The sequence below is a fragment of the Eulemur rufifrons genome, chromosome 2, assembly GCF_041146395.1.
Source record: "Eulemur rufifrons isolate Redbay chromosome 2, OSU_ERuf_1, whole genome shotgun sequence".
Classification (NCBI taxonomy): Eukaryota; Metazoa; Chordata; class Mammalia; order Primates; family Lemuridae; genus Eulemur; species Eulemur rufifrons.
Genome location: NC_090984.1, coordinates 100,123,445 through 100,145,137, shown reverse-complemented (window position 1 = coordinate 100,145,137; position 21,693 = coordinate 100,123,445). Strand labels below are relative to the sequence as shown.

General features: G+C 36.2%; 1 protein-coding gene across 15 annotated transcripts in view; it reads left to right on the top strand.

The window, feature by feature from the left end:
• The window catches only part of NUMB (NUMB endocytic adaptor protein), a 168,293-nt gene that overhangs the window by 110,912 nt on the left and 35,688 nt on the right, over nt 1-21,693 (top strand). For all 15 annotated transcript variants that reach the window (XM_069488629.1, XM_069488593.1, XM_069488621.1 and 12 more), the window contains one exon: nt 18,022-18,096. In XM_069488629.1, the coding sequence (XP_069344730.1) occupies nt 18,022-18,096 (75 nt within the window). The remainder of the gene's footprint in view (nt 1-18,021; nt 18,097-21,693) is intronic.

The following is a 21,693-nucleotide window of genomic DNA, read 5'->3' as shown; positions in this document are numbered from 1 at the left end:
ATAAGATTCCATTGTGTATATACACCACATTTTCTTTATCTATTCATTTGTTGATGGACACTTAAGGTTAATTCCATATCTTGGCTATTATGAATAGTGCTTAAAAGTATACACTTCTACAGCATACTGACTGAGTTTGAATTTGGGCTTTGCCAGTTATTATTAGCTTAAACAAATTACTTAACCTCTGCTTGTTCCAGGCAATGTTCTAGCCACTTAGAATATGGTGAACAACACAGACGAAATCTTTGCACAGTGCTTACAATCTAATGGATGTTAGTGAACAAATAAATATATAAAGTATCTGGTATATCAGAAGGGGATTAGGGCTATGAAGTGGGCATGTTGGGGGAGGCAACAGCCTGAGGTAAACAGCCACTGAGCCAGGTGCTTGGGCCGCCAGAGGTGAGGGATGGAGTGGGGGCAGCACTGAACATCAGTGGACATCCCCCTAATTTATTTCTCAGGTGAGGAAACCAAGGCCTATGGAGTGCTGAGGTTGCTGGTTTACTGCCAGCCTTCCAAAGTAAGTTTCTATCTTTGTAATGTTACCTGATAATGTACTGTTTTCAAGGTAGGAAAGCTGGTTTATACATAGGAGGTAGCAAGGAACCCCGGAAATGGGCGGCCAGGGCCTGGAATCCTACCAGTAAGAATCTAAGTGTACAAATACAGAAACACAGACAGTTAAATAATAATTTCTGTAAAATTCCATATGGCCAGAAACTGATCAATAACTGCCAGCTTCACTAATCTCTGTCCCTGCTTCCAATTTAGGACCAACCAGAGAAAGCCAAGTGTCCCCCCCCTCCCCCCAGCAACCAGTCACATAGGACACCCTGCTTTTAGTTACTGCCTCTAGCCTCCTCAGGCCAGCAGCCTTCATCTGGGCACATCTGGAGCCTCCCTTTCTCCACTGTGAAGCTTTTCCACTCCTCTGGCTGCCCTTGAGTTTCTGTCAAACCAACCGCCTTGCTAGCAAGCTCTGAGTAAATAGCCTTTGCTTGTTCTAAAAAAAAAAAAAAGTGGGGGGAGCAAGAAGGGGAATTAGTATGAAGGGAGTGTATGAGGGGGTACAATTTAAAATAGGATGGTTAGAGAAGCCCTCACTGAAAAAGTGTCTTTTGAGCAAAGACCCAAGGAAAGTGAGAAAGCAAGCATTTCAGGTTAACTGAGGAAGCAAATTGTAGACTGAGGGAGCAGCAAGAACAAAGGCTCTGGAACAGGAGAATAATTGGCATATTGAAAGCACAGCAATGAGGCCAGTGTTTAGAGCAAAAGATGCAAGTAGAGATGAGATCAGATAAGTAGCAGGACACCAGATCAGGTAGGTTAGTATTCAATACTGTCAGACCTGTCCTGAACGTATGCTTATATAATTAAATATATAAACTGAAATAAAAGAAATTTTTAATTATATCCATTGTATAAATACTTGGACGTAACTACACCAGAAGACCTAAAGTAGTACACTTTTATGTAGAATCACGGTGGGTGAGATAGCTACAAATGTAGACTAATGTGATGAGTTGGTACCTATATACCACACTACGATTGCAGATGGTGACGTTATTTTCCGAAATGGTGAGCAACTCTTGGTAAAATTCTTATCAAAGTATAATCTTCTTTTGATTGACACAGCAATTGCATTTGTGCAAAAAATGCTCTGTGTGTATATGTGTAAAATGGAGTAGGGTCTAATCTAAAATAATTATGAGTTTTTTACCCATTTTATGTGAATGTCCAGTAGGGCATTCAAATGTCATACAGCTGCTGGGCCCTTACCTCACACCTGTAATCCTAGCACTTTGGGTGGCTGAGGAGGGAGGATTGCTTGAGGCCAGGAATTTGAGACCAGGCTGGGAAACATTGGGAGACCCCATCTCTATAAAAAATAGAAAAATTAGCCAAGCATGGTGATATGTGCGTATAGTCTCAGCTACTCAGGAGGCTGAGACAGGAGGATTGCTTGAGCCCAGGAGTTCAAGGCTGCAGTGAGCTATGATCAAGCCACTGCATTCCAGCCTGAGCAACGGAGTAAAACCCTATCTCAAAAAACAAATGTCGGCCGGGCACGGTGGCTCACGCCTTTAATCCTAGCACTCTGGGAGGCCGAGGTGGGCGGATCGTTTGAGCTCAGAAGTTCGAGACCAGCCTGAGCAAGAGCGCGACCCCATCTCTACTAAAAATAGAAAGAAATTATATGGACAGCTAAAAATATATATAGAAAAAATTAGCCGGGCATGGTGGCGCATGCCTGTAGTCCCAGCTACTCGGGAGGCTGAGACAGGAGGATCACTTAAGCTTAGGAGTTTGAGGTTGCTGTGAGCTAGGCTGACGCCACGGCACTCACTCTAGCCTGGGCAACAGAGTGAGACTCTGTCTCAAAAAAAAAACAAAAAAAAAACAAATGTCATACAGGAAGCCAGATTTTTGTCATCCATGTCCCCTTGCTCACTGCTTAGAAATAATTTTCCCAGTCATTGTTACCAGAAATGCCTGCATACATTTCCCAAACACTCCCATTGAAAAAGCACTAATGTAGGGCTCTGTAGACCATTCTAAGGACTTTGGCTTTTATTTAGAATGCAGTGGAAGCTATTAGAAAGTTTTAAACAGAGGAATATCATTATAGTCTTATGTTTTAAAAGGATCACTCTGGTTCTTGTGCAGAGAATGAGCTATAGAAGAGCAAGAGTGAAAGCAGAGAGATCAATTAAGAGGCTCTTACTAAAGTCCAGATGAAAGATGATGTGGCTTAATCAGAGTGATAGCAGCAGAAGTGGTGAGAAAGGGTCATATTCTGGATATATTTTGTAAGTAAAGCTGATAGCATTTATTAATAGATTGGATTTGTGAAGTGTCACTAAGAGAAAGAGAAACTAAGAATGATTCCAAGATTTTTGATCTGAGGAATTGGAAGGATACAGTTGCCATATGTTAATTTGGGTAAGACTGTTGGTAGAAGAGTAGATTTGTGACCAAGGGATGATAACAAGCATTCAATTTGGATGCTGTTGTAAATGGTATTTTTTAAATTTAATTGTCTGTTTATTGCTGTTATAGAAATACAAGTGAGTTTCATCTATGGAAATTATATCCAGCAACCTTGCTAAATTCAGTTTTTAATTCTAGTATTTGATTTGAATATTCTTTTGGTTTTTTTACTAATTACAGTAATATAATATGTGAATAATATATAGTTGTATCTCTTTCATTCCAATTCTTATACTTTTCATTTCTTTTTCTTGCATCATTGCACTGAGCAGAACCTGGGATACAGTGCTGAGTATTAATAGAATTGGTGATAACAAGGATCCTTGTCTCATTCCCGATCTTATCACAGTTTCTCAAATTAAGCAAGTTCCCTTCTATTATTGGTTAAGAAATTTTTTTTTAATTGTGAATGGAAACTGAATTTTATCAAAAGCTTTTTCTGTATATATTGAGATGATTATGATTTTTATCTTAATTCTGTTAAGTGGTAAATTCCACTGATTGGATTTTTTTACATTCCTGAAATAAATTCAGTTTGATTAATACCCCTTATGATCAAGTTGAGTTTATTGAATATATTGCCAGATTCTGTTTGCTAATATTTTGTTCAGAAATTTCACATCTGTGTTTTGAAACAGACTGGACTGTGAAGATTACTTTCTTGTAATATCCTTGTCAAGTTTTGTATTAATAGAATTGAGCCTGGATTACAGTGCTGGCAAGGTTCTATCTCCTGGTTTACTTCCATTCCTAGGGTATACTTTTCCAGGTGTTCTAACTGAGAGCGTGGGGTGTTCAAAGGAGCACATTCTCTGGTAGTTCCCGAACTCTAATTCTTCTCTCCTTAGCAAGATTAGAGTGCCAAAAAGCTCATTTTGTTTAACACATTCCTCCATTTTCTGTACTTCTTTTGAATTGATAGTTAGTTTTAGAGGCTTGATCAGATTTAGCTGTCTTTTTCTCCCCCAGAAATACTTCATTAGTGGTTCGGACTATTATCAGAAGGCACAGAATAGCTGATTACCCTTTTGTGATGAAAATGACCATCGCTAATCACTGCCTAGGTTTGTTAATTCATTAAGGGTTGCAAAATGATGATACTCCAATTCTGTCATCTCTTCTTCATTTATTAGCTGTAATATTGCTATAAAGCAAAACCTCTCCCAATCTACTGTTTGGTTATCAGTGATATAGTTTAATTAGGAAAGACAGGGTAATTTCATTTATGAAAGAAATGTTGAGCTGTGAGAAAGATCAGGCCCAGATCCATTCATAAGCAACATCACCAAAATAAATGACTCTATCTATCTGATCAACTGCTGTTTTTTTTTGTTTGTTTGTTTTTTTAAGAAGAATAACATTAAGTTGGGAGGGCGGGGAAAAAAAGAATAACATTAAGTTAATGTATATAAGAGCAGTAAACTATAAACCACTGCTTAAATAGGAGAGTTGCAGATATGCTTTAACAGAAAGGTAGTATGAGGTAGTTGAAAGAAGATAGATCTAGAAGTCAAAAGAGTAGAGTTCTATCCCTGGCTTTGTTAATTGACTGGTTATATGACCCAGTTTAAGGCACTTAACTTTTTTGACACCTTGAATTTCACCTTTGAAAAGTAAAGTTTTGGGCCAGGTGTGGTAGCTCATGCCTGGGCAACATAACAAGACCCCGTCTTTACAAACAACTTTAAAAATTAGCTTGGTGTGATGGCACAAACCTATAGTCCTAGCTACTCGGGAGGCTAAGGCAGGAGGTTCGCCTGCACCCAGCAGTTTGAGGATTCAGTGAGCTATGATCACACCATTGCACTCCAGCCTGGGCAGCACAGTAAGACACTGTCTCTAAAAAAAAATAAGAAGAAAAAAAAGAAAGAAAGAAGTAGTAAAGTGAAGGTTTTTGATCCCTTAAATTCTTTTCAGCTCTAAACTTGTCTGATTAGATTTAATGCCTCTGCTTAGACCTACAATTTGTAAAAATGGAATTGTACTCCAAATCTATAGTTAAAGAATAGCCCATTTTAATTAGATTTAACTACTCCTCTTTGGTTAAAGAGCCAAAACAAGTTTTGATATTGTGCTATGCACATCTGCATACTGTATTTGCATATAGCATAGGCTGTGTGTGTGTATGTATGGGATAAGATGACCTATAACTCTTTATAAATTAATGATTATTATGTTCCTTTTTGTTAATGTTGGGAACTGCTGACTATACAATCTCTCACATCAGAGCTCTGCATTTCTTCTCATGGATAACATCACCAAAGCCAGGGGGGAAATCCATTTTTTAAATAATTTTTTCCAGAAAGGGAAAAAGGACTTAATTCATCCAAGAATGAAATTCCACATACTGGTTTTTCTAAAGTACATTTTTGTGAATAAAAGTTCCTTACTCAGAAGGAGTTTGGAAAATGCATACAGACAAAAGAAGTCCTAGTGTCACATATTTTAGCCATTAAAGCATGAATCAGCTGTAGTTCTTCAGTGAGATAGTGTCTCAGAGAAGAAAGGAGACCTCTTTAATAATGTTTCTTTCAATGGGCATGTTTTTCTCCTAGTCTAATAGGACAAAAGGCAGATTTTTGTCTCTGCATTTCTAAAATAGATTATGCAACTAAGAGTCAGTCCATATATGAGATAATTATGAGATAATGTTGTTCTCTTCTTTTCACCAAGACTTCCTTTTTTTTTTTTTTTTTTTTGAGAAGAAGTCTCACTCTCTTGCCTGTGCTAGAGTGCCGTGGCATCAGCCTAGCTCACAGCAACCTCAAACTCCCGGGCTTAAACAATCCTTCTGCTTCAGCTTCCCGAGTAGCTGGGATTACAGGCATGCGCCACCATGCCCTGCTAATTTTTTTTCTATATATTTTTAGTTGTCCAGCTAATTTCTTTCTATTTTTTTTAGTAGAGATGGAGTCTCACTCTTGCTCAGGCTGGTCTCTAACTCCTGAGCTCAAACAATCTGCCCTCCTCAGCCTCCCAGAGTGCTAGGATTACAGGCATGAGCCACCGTGCCCGGCCAAGGCTTCCTTTTTTTTTTTTTTTCCTTTTCCTGGCATAAATAGCCATATGTGACCAATTGAATTGATCAAGCTAAGTGGTAGAATGAAACCTGTTGGAAATACTTTGAAACTATATTCATTCCTCAGATCCTAAAGGTAACTCAGAGATCATAAATCCCTACTTTCTCATGTTATTATAAAATGAAAACAGAGAGAGATTAAGCAATTTAGAGATAGTAGTAGAAATGAGTAGTAGCAAAGGGAAGAAAACCCACATATAAAATACTACAGATAAGAGTGTGGGGCAACCCAACCACAGACCCAAAGAAATTAGGATATGTGAATACTTTGCCATTTATGCTGATAAATTTGAAATTTTAGATTAACTATGAATGTTCTAGGAAAATATACTAAAATTACCTAAAGTAGAAATAGAAAAGTTGAATAGGCCCCTAACCAGAAAAAAAAATAGAGAAAGCTGTTAAAAAACAAAACCAAAACTATCTCTCTAAAAGGCCTGGATATAGGTGATTTCACCAGTCAGCTCTGTCAAACCTCAAAGAATAATTTCTATGCTATTTAACTATATCAGAGTATATACAGGGAGCAATGGATGGTTTTCAAATTTTTTTATGGCTTTAACAAAATCCTGATACAACAACCAAAGAATAAAAACAAAAAGAAAATCATAGAGGAATTCCACTTGTGAATATACATGAAAAAGTAGGCACAAAAATAGTAACAGGTGGGGTCAAAAAGTATACTAAAGTATTCAAGAATCTAGAAATGGTTCAGTACTTGGAAATTTGATAAATATAGTTCATCACATTGATGGACCTAAGAAGAAAAATGACTTCATTATTACAAAAAGGAAGCAAAGTTGGAGGACTGGCACTTATCAATTTTAAAACGTATCACAAAGTTATAATAATCAAAACATTGTGGTACTGGCATAAGAATAGATGTATAAAGTGATAGAATTGAGAGTCATCCAGAAATAAACCCATATATCAATGGCCAATTGACTTCTGACAAGAGTACCAAGACCATTTGACAGAGAAAGAATAAACCCTTCAACTAATGGTGATGGGACAACTAGATTCCCACATGCAAAAGAATGAAGTTGGACCCCTACTTCATACCATATACAAAAATTAACTCAAAATGGATCAACAACCTAAGTATAGAAGGAAAAACTCTTAAAAGGAAAACTCTTAGAAGGAAGCATAGAGGTAATCTTCGTGACCTTGGATGTGGCAATGGATTCTTAAATAAGATACTAAAAGCACAAGCAACAAAAGAAAAAGTAGATACATTGGACTTCATCAAAATTGAAACCTGTGCATCAAATAATATTATCAAGGAAGTGAAAACACAACTACAGAATGGGAGAAAATGCATGGAAATTATATATCTGATAAGGATCTAGTATGCAGAGTACATAAAAAACATTTGTAACTCAACAACAAAAAGACAAAGAACCTGATTTAAAAATGAACAAAGGACTTGAATAGGAATTTCTCCAAAGAAGATATACAGATGGCCAACAAACACCTGAAAAGGTGCTCAACACCATTAGTCAGTAGGGAAATACAAATCAAAAACACAAAGAGGTACCACTTCACACCCACTTGGATGGCTATAACTTAAAACAAAACAACAAAACAGAAAATAACAAATGTTGACAAGGATGTAGTGAAATTGGAGCCTTAATACATTTCTGGTAGGAAAGTAAATTGGTTCAGCTGCTGTGAAAAGCAGAGTGGTGGTTCCTCAAAAAGCAAAACATAGAATTACCATATGACCCAGCAATTCACTGCTAGTTATATACTTCAAAGAATTGAAAATAGCTACTCAAAAAAATACATGTACACGCATGCACAAAAAGCAAAACATAGAATTGCCATATGACCCAGTAATTCACTGCTAGTTATGTACTTCAAAGAATTGAAAATAGGTACTCAAAAAATACACATACACGCATGTTCACAGCACCAGTATGCACAATACCCAAAAGATAGAAACAGTCCAAATGTCCATCAGTGGAAGAATGGATAAGAAACTGTGGTACATACATACAGTGGAATGTTACTCAGCGATGAGAAGCAAGGAAGTACTAGTCATACATACTACTACAGTGTGGATGAACCATGAAAACAGTATGCTAGGTAAAATAAGCCAGACACAAAAGGCCACATGTTGTATGATTCTCTTTATGTGAAATATCCAAAATAGGTAAATCCATAAAGACAGAATACAGATTGATGGTTGCCAGGGGCTGCAGGAGGGACAATGAGGACAACTGCTTAATAGGTATAAATTTTCCTTTTGGTGCAAGAAAATGTTTTTAACCAGATAAAGGTGGTGGTTGTACAACATTGTGAGTTTACTAAATGCCACTGAATTCTTTACTTTAAAATGATTAATTTTATGTGATGTGAATTACATCTTAATTTTTTAAACTTTAAAAAGTATTTTGCAAAGATTGCTCATCTGGCAAAGAAAATTTTTTTAAAATATTCAATCTTGATAAATCATCTTAGCAAAATAGGAATAGCATATCTTTTTTCTTTTTTTTTTTTACCCCAATTTCACCTACAGCTGCAGCATAATAAATTTTTAAATGATTGAAAAACTATCCTAGAATCATACATAAATGGTGAAACATTTACAAGGAATTCAGGAGGATAACAAGGATGCTCACAAACACCACTATTATTCAACACTGGTCTAGAAATGATCATCCATTGGACAAGAAAATAAAGACTGTAAATGTTGAAAAGCAAGAATAAAAAAAAAATTTTTTTTGAAACAGTGTCTCGCTTTGTCATCCAGGCTGGAGTGCAAGGGCACGATCATAGCTTACTGCAGCCTTGAACTCCTGGCCTCAAGCAAAGGGATCCTCCTGCCTCAGCCTCCTGAGTAGCTAGGACTACAGGCATGAGCCACCATGCCCAGCTATTTTTTAAATTTTTCAAGGGGACAGTCTTGCAGTGTTGCCCAGGCTGGTCTCATACTCCTGGCCTCAAGCAATCCTTCCACCTCAGCTTCCCCAAAGTGCTGGGATTACAGACTAAAAGTTATTTTAATGTTCAAGTTAAAAACCAAACATTCTGATATTAGGCTTTGCAATATAAAAGCGATCAACTAATTTTACCACGATACTTGGAATATAAAATACATTTCTGTATATTTGGGGTTTTGACCTATTTAGAATTTGCATATTATAGAATCTCATATGATCAGTTTTTTAAAAGGATATATATATATTAGAATGTAGAAGGATTATAGAATTAACGCATTGACTGCCACACTAGAAAAAAAGTTTTTCCCTGGGGCCCTGGTGTTTTATTACGAGAATAGAATAAAAACTTTGAAAACAAAACAATCCTTTCTAATTTAATGGAAAATTTGTTATTTTTTTATTGTTTTCTGTGCATGCGTTATATGCAACTCATGTGGCACTAGAATCAATTTTTACACTGCATGCCACTTGAGTTGTATGTGACTCATGATGTGCTTACAGAATTTGTTTCAGGGAATGGAGTTTTCATATGCTTCACAAGGGCCTGGGCTCAAAACTGGTGTGAGTTAAATACAATTCACATGGCAGTTAATGTGTTAAGGATAAAGTAAAGGTTAATTTAATCATTAAGATTCACATCATGAAGATGAAATCTCAGAACAAGCTGAGGCTTTTGTTTTTTGTTGCATTACATGAAGAAGGTGAATAAGTAATAGAATGTATTTGGGGATAGATTATGAAGTGTTAATAGATAACAGGAAGCAATACTTGTAGCCCTCTGTGGTTTCTAACTTCACTATCGGAAGATGATGTCAAATTGGAAGGATAAAATAGTTAAAGATAGAATTGAAACCTAGGATAGTTGAAAAAGATTTTAAGAGTATTCTGAATGGATTCTATCTGGGAGTATTAAAAGAAACTTGAGGGTATGATTATGTTACTAAACGCTGAAAAATAATACAAAATGAAAGAAATGTTATAATAGTGATATGGAAATGTTCTGAGTTTCAAAAAGGTAAAAATCTAATTCTGGAACCAATCAATTTGTAATACCACCCAAATCCTGTGTCTTTTTTAAATGTCAGTTTGTTAGTTATGTGCACTAACAAAAGTATTGATGACTAGGAATTAACAGTGAGAACATGTCACACTAAATTAGTTCAGTTTCCTTCTACAGAGTCATTAAACCAGTACATCCAAAGAACATTAAAGTCATAGACATGAGGCCGGGCGCGGTGGCTCACACCTGTAATCCTAGCACTCTGGGAGGCCGAGGCGGGTGGATCGCTCAAGGTCAGGAGTTCGAGACCAGCCTGAGCAATGAGCGAGACCTAGTCTCTACTAAAAATAGAAAGAAATTATCTGGCCAACTAAAATATATATAGAAAAAAAAATTAGCCGGGCATGGTGGCGCATGCCTGTAGTCCCAGCTACTCGGGAGGCTGAGGCAGTAGGATTGCTTAAGCCCAGGAGTTTGAGGTTGCTGTGAGCTAGGCTGACGCCACGGCACTCACTCTAGCCTGGGCAACAAAGCGACACTCTGTCTCAAAAAAAAAAAAAAAAAAAAAAAAAAGTCATAGACATGAGACGGCTTGATTTTTAATGAGGCTTTTTAAATGTCTCATTGATATCTTTGTGGAGTAGATGAGAAATGTGCGCTAGATGATAATGTGGGTTTTGTGAATTTGTAGTTGATTGAACAGCCACTCTTGGAGCATAGTTTAAATGAGCAGCAACATCTGTGTTTTAAAGAAGGGATAGAAAGGTAATAATATTTAGTCATTATGTATGTCCAGTGCTATGCAACACTTTTATCAGTGACTTAAGAGTATTTCAAAGATGTGGTTGTCAAATACAAAGATGACTCAAAGATAGAGAAAAAAGAGAAAAAAGTTAATTCTATAGATGACCAAATCAAGATTTAAAAAAAAAAAATGCAGTTTTGATGATCTCAGGCTCAAGGTGAAATTTCAGATAAATTCATTTATTCAATAAATATGTATTTAGCACTGTTATATATGCCACACACTGGTGGTTGGCATACCTGAATGAATACAACACACACAAATTTCCTACTTTTGTGGAGTTTACAATCGAATGGAAAAAACCTCTGATAACTTGAGTTAGGCAAAGATTGCAAATAGATAACCTCTTTTGAGTGTAACCTCTTTTGAGTATGTTAAAAAAAATTAACCTAATTGAAATGAAAACTGATGCTTTGCCATAGACATTCTCTATTAAGAGAATGAAAAGTGAAGCCACAGACTTGGAAAAAACATTTGTAAAACATGTCTACAAAAGGCTTAAACCCAGAGTATATAAAGAACTCTTAAAACTCAACAAGAAAGAAATAACTTATTTTTTTAAAATAGCCAAAAATTTAAACAGATACTTTAACTAAGATGTGGATAAGTACATAAATAGATGGTCAGTACTATTAGTCATTAGGGATATGCAAATTAAACTTGCAGGACTTACCACTACGCACCTTTTAGAATGGCTTTTTTAAAAACTGAAAATACCAATGGCTAGCCAGGATGCCGAGCAACTGGAACTCTCATACATTGCTGGTGGGAATGTAAAATGGTGCAGACACTTTGGGAAAGAGTGTGGCTGTTCTTAAAAGTCAGACATTCAATTACCCTGTGACCTAGCAATTCCACTCTTTATGTTCACATGGAAACCTATAAAGGAATAGTTATAGTGGCTTTATTTATTATCACCAAAACTGGAAATAATCAAGATGAGCTTCAACTGGTGATTGGTTAAACAGAGTAATACATGCATGCAGTGAAACACTACACTCAGCTATAAAGGGAAACAAACTGCTGATATACTCAGCAACTTAGATGACTTAAATTTGTTATGCTAAGTGAAAGAAGCCAGAAATCTCATACTATATGATTCCATTTATTTGACATTCTTAAAAGGAAAAATTATAGGATCAGAAAATAGATCAGTAGTTGCAAAGGCTGGGGATGTGGAAAAGAGGTGACTGCAAATGGGGGTAGCATGAAGGAATTTTTGAGGGTGATTGAACTTGATTGTGGTGGTGGTTATACATAACTATGCATTTGTCACATCTCATAGAACTCTAGATCAAAAAGAGTGAATTTTACTATATGTTTAAAAAATGAATAAATCTATTCCCTATAAGACATGCATATAAACTAGAATGATCTCTAAGAACCAGTTTTACTTAAAAATTGCAGAAGTCAGGAGGGGCATAGTGGCTCAAGGCCTATAATCCTCACACTTTGGGAGGCTGAGGCGGGAGGATCTCTTGAGCCCGGGAGTTCAAAACCAGCTTGGGCAACAGTGAGACTCCGTCTCTCCAAAAAGTAAATAAATTAGCCAGGCATTGGTGGTGCATGCCTGTAGTCCCAGCTACTTTGGAGGCTGAGGCAGAAGGATTGCTTGAGCCTAGGAGTTCCAGGGTGCAGTGAGCTATGATGATGCCACTACACTCTAGCCTGGGCAATAGCGTGGGACCCTGTCTCAAAAAACAACAACAAAAAAAATAACAAAAGTCAGTAGATTTTTAATTATTTTTTAGTTTGGCCTAATAATGATAACTTTGACAGTACCATATTCCAGAATGCCATTAAACCTCCTAGATAGCTTCATATTAATAATTCTCTTCAACGTGTAAATTCTGAAACTTGAGAGGAATTGAAGAAGTGTGAATAACTAGGAATTTATTATAAATGTTTTTACTGAGTTTTCAGAGGTTTGCTTATTATTGACAGTATCAGCCCTGCCAGAGGAATTTACCAGATAAAATGACTTTTATTTTACAAAGTTCTGAAGAAAAAATATGGTGGAAAGGACTTGTTGGTATTTTTTTTTATTTCCTTGTAGGAATGTGAAATTAGGGAAAGTTTTCCTGAATTGTGGTAAAGTCAAGTGGGATGGCCCTTGGAATTTAGAGTCATGCATATAAATCATACTCTTCCTGTACTAGCTGTGTCTGTGATTTGGAGCAAGCTAGTCAGCATTTCTAAACCTCATTTGCTTTCCTCAGTTTTTTGGTTTTGTTTTTTTTTTTTTTTTTTTTTTGAGACAGAGTCTCGCTTTGTTGCCCAGGCTAGAGAGTGCTGTGGCATCAGCCTAGCTCACAGCAACCTCAAATTCCTGGGCTTAAGCGATCCTACCGCCTCAGCCTCCCGAGTAGCTGGGACTACAGACATGTGCCACCATGCCCAGCTAATTTTTTCTATATATATTTTAGTTGGCCAGATAATTTCTTTCTATTTTTAGTAGAGACAGGGTCTAACTCTTGCTCAGGCTGGTCTTGAACTCCTGACCTTGAGCGATCCACCCGCCTCGGCCTCCCAGAGTGCTAGGATTACAGGCGTGAGCTACCGTGCCCGACCTGCTTTCCTCAGTTTTTAAAATCAGTTGATCATGCATACATTTCTGAATAGTTATTCAGTAAGACAAAATATATAAAGCGCCCAGCATAGATCCTAGCACATGGTAGGTAATCAGTAAATGTTATTTCCTTTTTCCTGTGCTCACTCCTGGACTATTTTTGGTATCTTATTTATACCATACATGTAAGAGCTACAAAACCAAAATACATGTAATTATTTTGAAGTTTAAAATAGCAGACGTATTGAATAGGAGTACTGAGAGAGGACAGTCTTATCTTGTTCCAGATCTGAGGGATAAGGCATCCAGTTTCTCGCCATTATGTGTGATGCTAGGTGTAAGTTTAATTTCAACTGATCTATCTTCAAGTTCACAGACACTTTCCACTATCATCTCCATCCTGCTATTGAGTCTACCCAATGTGTTTTTATTTCAGTTATTGTATTTATCAGTTTTAAATGTTCCATTTGATTCCTTTTTTAAATTTTCTGTTTCTTTGCTGAGATTTTCTATTTTCCCATTTGTTTTAAGACTATTCACCATTGCTTCTTTGAACATTTTTTATAATGGCTGCTTTAAAGTCTTTATCAGATAATTCTAACATCTGTATAATCTTAGTGTTGATGTGTGTGATTGTTTTTCCCCTGGAGGAGTTAAAATTTTCATGATTCATCATATGCCAAGTAATTTTGTCCTAGATATTTGTATATTTAGTTGTGAGACTCTGGGTCTTATTTAAATCCTATGGAGAATGTTTATATTTTTGTTTTCACAGCCGATCCAGTTAGGTCTCAGGCTGCAAGTTCTAACTTGCCTTCTGTGAGCTGTGGTTCCAATATCCATTCAGTTTTCAAAGCCTTTGCAATGGTATTCTGATCTACAGTGCTATTCTGATCTGTCCTGTGTGTATGTCACTCATTTCTAAGTTTGGGAACCAGGAGGTGGTCTATATGTTAGTTCTCAAAGTCTTTGGTATGCTACTTAGGATCAGATTGTTAGCTGTGTAGCTCCTGGGTGAACCCTGGAATTCATAAGCAATTCATGGTGTATTCTCCAAGCTCCTCCCGTCCTATGTTTCCTCAGTACTTTCCAGTTCCCTGGAGCTTCCCTTTCTGGTCCTCTAACCAGAAACCTGAGCTCTCGTTATTCTGCTCTACCAGGAATTCCCACAGTTTCACTTGTGTCTATCATCATATGGCGGGAGATTCAGAGAGAGAGGAAAAAAGCAAAAGGGGGTCAGCCCCATCTTCCTGGAATTAAGGTTCCACTAAACAGGTAGGTTCCCTTAGAGGTGTCGATGTTGCAGATTTTCATTGTTGCTACCTCTGCTGCTGCAGCTGCCACCACGACGGGAACCACATGATTTCCTGGGGGCTGAGGTGTGAGAGAACCAAGAAAAGAAAGTAAATAAAAGGGAGGGGGACTCCTGTCCTCTCTCTAAGGTTGAGAGTTCCCTTGCCTAGTCTTCAAACCAGAGCTATATTGATTTTTATCAGATTTCTCTTTGTACCACAGCACTCACTTTTGGATTTCTGGCTATGTTACATTCAGGCTGGAAGTACCAAAGAGGGAGGGGAATAGTCTGAGTTAGAAAAGCAGAAGGGCAATATTACAAATGCTCTCTTTTATTTTTTGTTATTTTGTTGAGTCAAGGTCTCGCTCTGTTGCCGAGGCTAGAGTGCAGTGGTGTCAGCATAGCTCACTGCAACCTCAAACTCCTGGCCTCAAGTGATCCTTCTGCCTTGGCCTCCCAAAGTGCTAGGAGTACAGTTGTGAGCCACTGTGCCAGGCTCACAAATGCGCGCGCGCGCGCGCTCTCTCTCTCTCTCTCTCTCTCTCTCTTTTTTTTTTTAAAAGGCTAGTCAAATGAACCAGTGGGAGCGGGGAAGGAGCAAATGTCTTTTAAAAAGAAATTTAAAGTCTCATTTCAGGTATTAAAAGAAAATGCCAGTTCAGCAATACCTTGAATTCTGGTATTCTGCTCTGATTCATTTTCTGTTTACTTTTCAGAAAGCTCAAATAGCTGTTCCATGCATTCTGTCCAGGTTTTATGGTTTCATTCAATGGGAGGGACAGGATATAATGTGTCTACTCCATCTTACCTCTGTTAAATCAAACTAAAATCTGGCCTGAGAAAGTCTCTGTACTCACATACTTGAGTTCTTATATATGAATCATAACCTAACTTAGTAGGTAAGCAAACTGAAAACCTAACGTTAGGAGTATGCTTCTGTAATGATAGATAGCTGGGTCTCAGCCAGTCCTGTTACCGAAAGCTTGGCACTTGTTCCTGAGGCTACATCAGAAAAATGAGGACAAGTGGTTTGAGGAGAAGGAAAGAGAAGTTTATTAATTTGCCAGCAAATGAGGCCATTGGCAGACTCCCATCTGTACCAACTTCCTGCCTCTGAACAGAAACGCAGAGCTTTTAAAATGGGGGAGGGGAGGTTCAGCTTCAGGATATTGCTGTTCAACTATAGTTGATGGTAGTTGATAGTTCTGATTCATCCCATCTTGGACTAAGACAACCTCCTGACCTCTGCTGGACAATTTCTTTCAGCCATCTCCTGTGGTACAAAGAACAAAGGACCACTACCCTAGGGCAGGGATGCAGGTTTTAATTCCCAAAAGGTGTGGGGGAGGTTTTAGACAGAAAACATTTTTACCCTTTTTCAGGCCATTCCCCCTGTTATAATCCTAGTAGCCATACTTCAACCACTTATAGGTGGCCAACTGTTCAAACCCCGTTCAAGTAAGGTAAACACCAAGCTATAACCGATCCAGCTGTTTCTGTACCTCGCTTCTATTTTCTTTATGTCACTTTCCTTTTTCTGTCCATAAATTCTCTCTGACCATGACCATGAGACAGTGCTGGAGTCTCCCTGAATCTGCTGTTATTCTGAGGACTGCATAATTCACAATTCCCAAATCATTTTTCCTTGCTCAGTTAAACTCCGTTAAATTTAATTTGTCTAAAGTTTTATTTTTTAACACCTGGAACAAGACCCTAATTTTCCTCTTGAAAGAGATCATTTGTAATATTGCCACCATCCTTTCTGCTTTTCTTTTCTTCTTTTTTTTTTTTCCCTCTAGTCATGATCTTGTGAAATCTTCTGCTTTTCTAATTCAGGACTATTCCCATACTAACGTACAGCTTAAATCATATTACTACCTTTTTAAAGTCTTTTTTAGCTCTCCATTATCTCTAGGGTTCAAACTCTTTATTTCAGTACTCACATTCCCCAGCTGCATATATCTCATATTCAAGCCTAATAGGAATACTTGCTGATGTTGGTGAGAAGAGAACTTTCCCTCTACCCTCTGAACATTTGACTTTTGGGTTTGTGAAATAAACTGGCAGTAGATAGATTAACAGGAAAAAAGGCATACAAATTTATGATGTGCATGTGCATGGGAGTTTCACAAAATATAAGACTGGACGAAGGCCAGATGATTGAAGTTTTTATAGTATCCAGAGCTACAAGAAATGCATAGGGCCTGGGGCCTTCATGGGGAGATGGTGACAAGCTGGGATGATGTGGAGAGGAAATGGCTGGTGAACAAAGGTTGTCTTGTTATGCAGATAAAAAGTCTCCCAGGTAATAAAAGTTGTCAGAGCAGCCCTCAGAAGAATAGGGTGATAGTCTGGGACAAAGTTTGTTTGTATCTGACCTATATAGTATTTTTTGTGGTACAGTTAATCTTTCCAAATTGGTGAGATTCCCAGGGAGGGAGTACATGACAATTGAGTTCATTTTTGGAGGATCTATCTTAAGATAGACAAGGAAACTTCAGAGAAAGCCCCTTCCTACACTTTAGGGGAGAAAGAATGATAAAGTAAGGAGGGCAAGAAAAGGTCAGAGAGATCTTGATTCTTTTGCAGTTCAAAGCACTCAGTATGCTAAAACACACCATGCTTTGGGGTAATGTTTTCTTATACCCAACACTGATACATACTTATTCCACATTTATGACTTTGTTTATGTAATTCTCTCAGCCTAAAATAATTTTTCAACCTTTCAATTTCTGCCTCTTCAAATTCTATACATCTTTTAACGCTCAGATGCACTACCTTCTTAAAATTTGTTTTAGTTACCTGCCTTGCTCTTATGCGCTCCCCGTAAGAGGAGTATGTGATCTCTTCAGCCTTTGAAAAACTGTCATTTTTTTTGGCCTTTTTCATGGTATGTATATATACTTTGCCTTAGAAGAGGTGTGTAGAGGAGAGGTTTATGTGTAGACATACAGTAACTGTCTAGCACAGGCTACTATGCTTCAGATCCAATAGATTCAGGCAACATTTAGTTACTATGTACTTTTTCACCTACTCACCTATAACAAGTCTTTGAAATAATTATTCTAAATCTTCATATGAGGACACTGAGAGTAAGTAAAGTAACATTATTTTAACTCTTCTTCAGTGGCTGTGAGTCTCTTGAGTGCAGGGATTTCAATACAGGTTGAATCTTTCATCCGAAATGCCTGGGGCCAGAAGTGTTTGGATTTGGGATTTTTTCAGATTTGGGATGTTTAACCTATATTCAATTCTCTACCACCTAATGCTTAACATAGAGTAGCTACTCAGTAAACATAGCAATAACCCCAACTTTTTTCTTCTTTCTGCAGTACCTTGGCCATGTAGAAGTTGATGAATCAAGAGGAATGCACATCTGTGAAGATGCTGTAAAAAGATTGAAAGCTGTATGTATTTGATGGTTGCCAGTGTTGATCTATATGCTGTCAATATTTTCTTAAAAGATTTTGCTCAGTACATTTCAGTGACCCAGTATCCATTAAGAACAGTATTTCTCTTAAAGCAAAAGATGTGGACTTACTAATAAAAGAATCTCATATTGTTCATCCAGAGGTATAAATTATAAAGACAAACCTCTTCGATTTAGGTCAGACATTATCCAAAAGGTATTTTTGATTTATAACCCATGTGAAACAAGTGATGTGAAATTTGATAGGATAATTTTCTAAAGTCAGGATGAAGCTGTTAGTTAACATCTTAACCTAATTGTGATAACTGGATTATAAATTATGAATTTTAAATCTGTTATAAGAAACAGCTTTCTGGGAAAAAGTAAGAGATAGAGATATCTGTGTTGATGCCTGGTGAGACTTACTTTCTTGGAGACTTCATCGTTATTATCTTGACTCCTACTACCTAATATTTTTCTCTGTACTTCTCTAACATAATCTATTTCTACTGCCTTGTTCATAAACTTTAGCACACTGGAATGGAGAGCCCTTTCCCAGGATAAATAATATTTCCTTTGCCAATTATGACATAGAACATATCCGAAGTCATGTCTGTATATTTCATAAAAGGAGAGAATGGGTTCAGAATTCATAAAGATTCAGATTAAAGTGCTAAATTTCAGATTTTTGATAGGTTGGAGGAATGTTTTATAGATCTGACAGCCCTCTTTACAACCTTCCTTCTCTCCAGTATGTCCCTATTTTGCTACAAAAGCTTTAAGCATTACTTCTGCATGCCCCTGCCCCAAAGAGCATTAAATACTTGTTGCTTTGGGTTTGCTGGTATGATGGGCTGCCACAACTTTGACTACTAATGTGTGCTTTTTCTCTCAGTTTGCTTAGTAATCAAAAATGTTCTGCTGCTTGGTATATTCTATATTAACTCTTATCTGTAATTCCACAATATGAAATACATAAAATTAAGCAGCCAACTTAGGTAGATTTTATTTTGGAATAAATGCCTGAATCTATTATAGAAAGGAAAGGAGGAGAAAAATAACTGATTGTAGTATACAAAGAACTGAAAAACAAAAACAAAACAAAAATAGACACATACACATACAAAACAAAAATAGACACATACACATACACACATGCATATATATATATATGTATCTGCACATACCCTTTACCTCAGATTTTAGTCATTTAAATTTTTAAATGATTGAAGCCTTTCCTAGTCTTATCTGTGCTCTCCAATTCATCATTTATGTTAAGGGGACTTAATAACCATGTATTATGGTACATGAAACTATAGTTTGTATTCTTGCCATCTCCACTTAAATATATTCCCCAATTAAACACCGTCTCAGGTAATTTTCCATTTTTGTCAAAACCAGTTTAAAAGAGAAATTAAAATTCAATTTCTTCTTTAATAAAATAATTCTAAGTTCATCTAGAAAAAGAATAGCTAAGAACATTTTTTTCAAAGTAATGCAGTTATTTGCCCTACTTAAAGAATATTTTATAACACTCCATTACTTATGACTGAAAACAACAAATCAGTGAACAGACTAAAGAGACCTGAAACAAACTATAAATAATTATTCAAATCTTATAACTTATATAACTTAAAAAGCCACTGTGGAATGAGCCTTTACAAAATCTTTTAATTCAGAGTATGGCTTCATGTCCACGCTCTAAATAAGGGAAAACTAGAGATCAGTTAAGTTTGCCCAGAAGATATTGAGAAATGGTATTTAGTTGTTTAATGAACAGTTAATCCTCTTAACTGTCTGGTTTTTTAAATAGCATTTAATTAGAAACATCTCTTTATTACATAAGTAATATATTGTATAAAATACAAATGAACAAAAAAATACATAAATAAAACAATGATTTTATGTAATCCCAGATCTCTCATTTTTTAGTTGAATGGATTTTTTTTTGTTTTATTTTACCTTTTTATGTTTTTAAACCAAGAAGATAATAGACTATAGGCATGATTATTTCAGGCATAGGACTATTTAGATAATAAAATTTAATGAGTTTTTATATTCACCAGAAATAGGAACTAAATTGCCATTTTAAAAATTATATCTGTGCCTGGAACAGTGTCTGGCACACAGTAGTCACTCAAAAAATATTTCTGGAATGAATATACAGGATACAATTCAATCTTCAGTATATGGGCAAATTGAATCTTTTAGTCATCATAATTATATCTTATGTTTAATGTTTTAAGTTTACAAAACCTTTTTGGATATCTCTAAAGATCTTTATTTCCCTATGGTCTATATGATTTAAGGAAAGTTTTATATGTTGATGATTGCTTTTCTGGACATACTTAAACTTTTGAACTTTGAGGGAAAATCAGCCACTCCTGGACTTTTCATTAAGTTATTTAAATTTTTTCAGACAAACCCTATCTAGAAGACTTGGAGCAAATTTATATATAGTTTTGCATTGGAAAACATGTATCATAAAAAAACGAGATTGGAGTGTTAGGTAACTGGGGCAAATTTCCTGTTTATTATGCTCAATGAAACTTCTCCCTTCTATAAATACCTTTTCTATTTCTATAAATACTGAGAATCTTGTAGACAGTTGGAAGTCTTCAGGATGTTGTTCTTCTCACATCAGACTAGTCCACATAAATTTATGATTTTTATCGTCTTTTCATATTTTTACTATACAGAAATTTCTAGTTGCCTTTTTTTTCTCTGAGCAAACATTCATCTAACAAACAAACTTCACTGGGGATGTACAACTTGCTGTGCCAGATACTTATATTGTGCCAAATGCTATGTCTCTGGAGGATTTTTGTCTGTTTTTTATAGATTATAAAGCTTCCTCTTCTACAGAGGATTAAAGAAGAAATAGATTGTCTTTAGAATTAGTTTGAATGAAAAGTTTAAAAATTTTAAAAATTAAATAGCTTAGATGTTCCAGTTAAGTAGTGAAACAAAAGATTTTAAATCTATCATGTAAATGATCTTTGAGTTAAAAATTTAACATTTCTAGTGCTTTTTAAATTTATGAGGAATTGAGGAAGAAGAGAATTTGCAAGTATATTTGTGTGTGTGTGTTTTTCCCCAAGTAGTCTCTTACAATTTAGAATTAGATTAACTTCAGTTGGAAACCATCTGTATACTTGATGTTCTCTAATGAAAAAAAAAAAATCATAACTAAAAAAGATAGTGTTTTAAAAATATGTTCCTCACAGCATAAATGTTAATTTTTTTTCTTTTTTACTTTCTATGCATAGAGTTAGTTGCTACTATTTTCAGTTCATTTACTTTGTGATATAATTTCACTAAATAGCTAATTTGGGATTTAAATTGTATAGGATAATTGACAGAAATGGCTTATTGTCCATTTTTATTGCCTTTATGGCACAGTCAGTTGCAGGGTGAGGAATATTGTCCTCTATCAGTCAATTTTGTAAAATGTGTATCAGGCCTTGTTTGACTCTAGTCCAAGATGCCCTTCATTTTAAAAGGTCATTTCTTCCCATTGTCTCTTAAATGTCTTTCCCTCTCTGTCTTGGTTTTAGACTAGTTTCATTATACTACCAGTTTCTAATATGTTGTT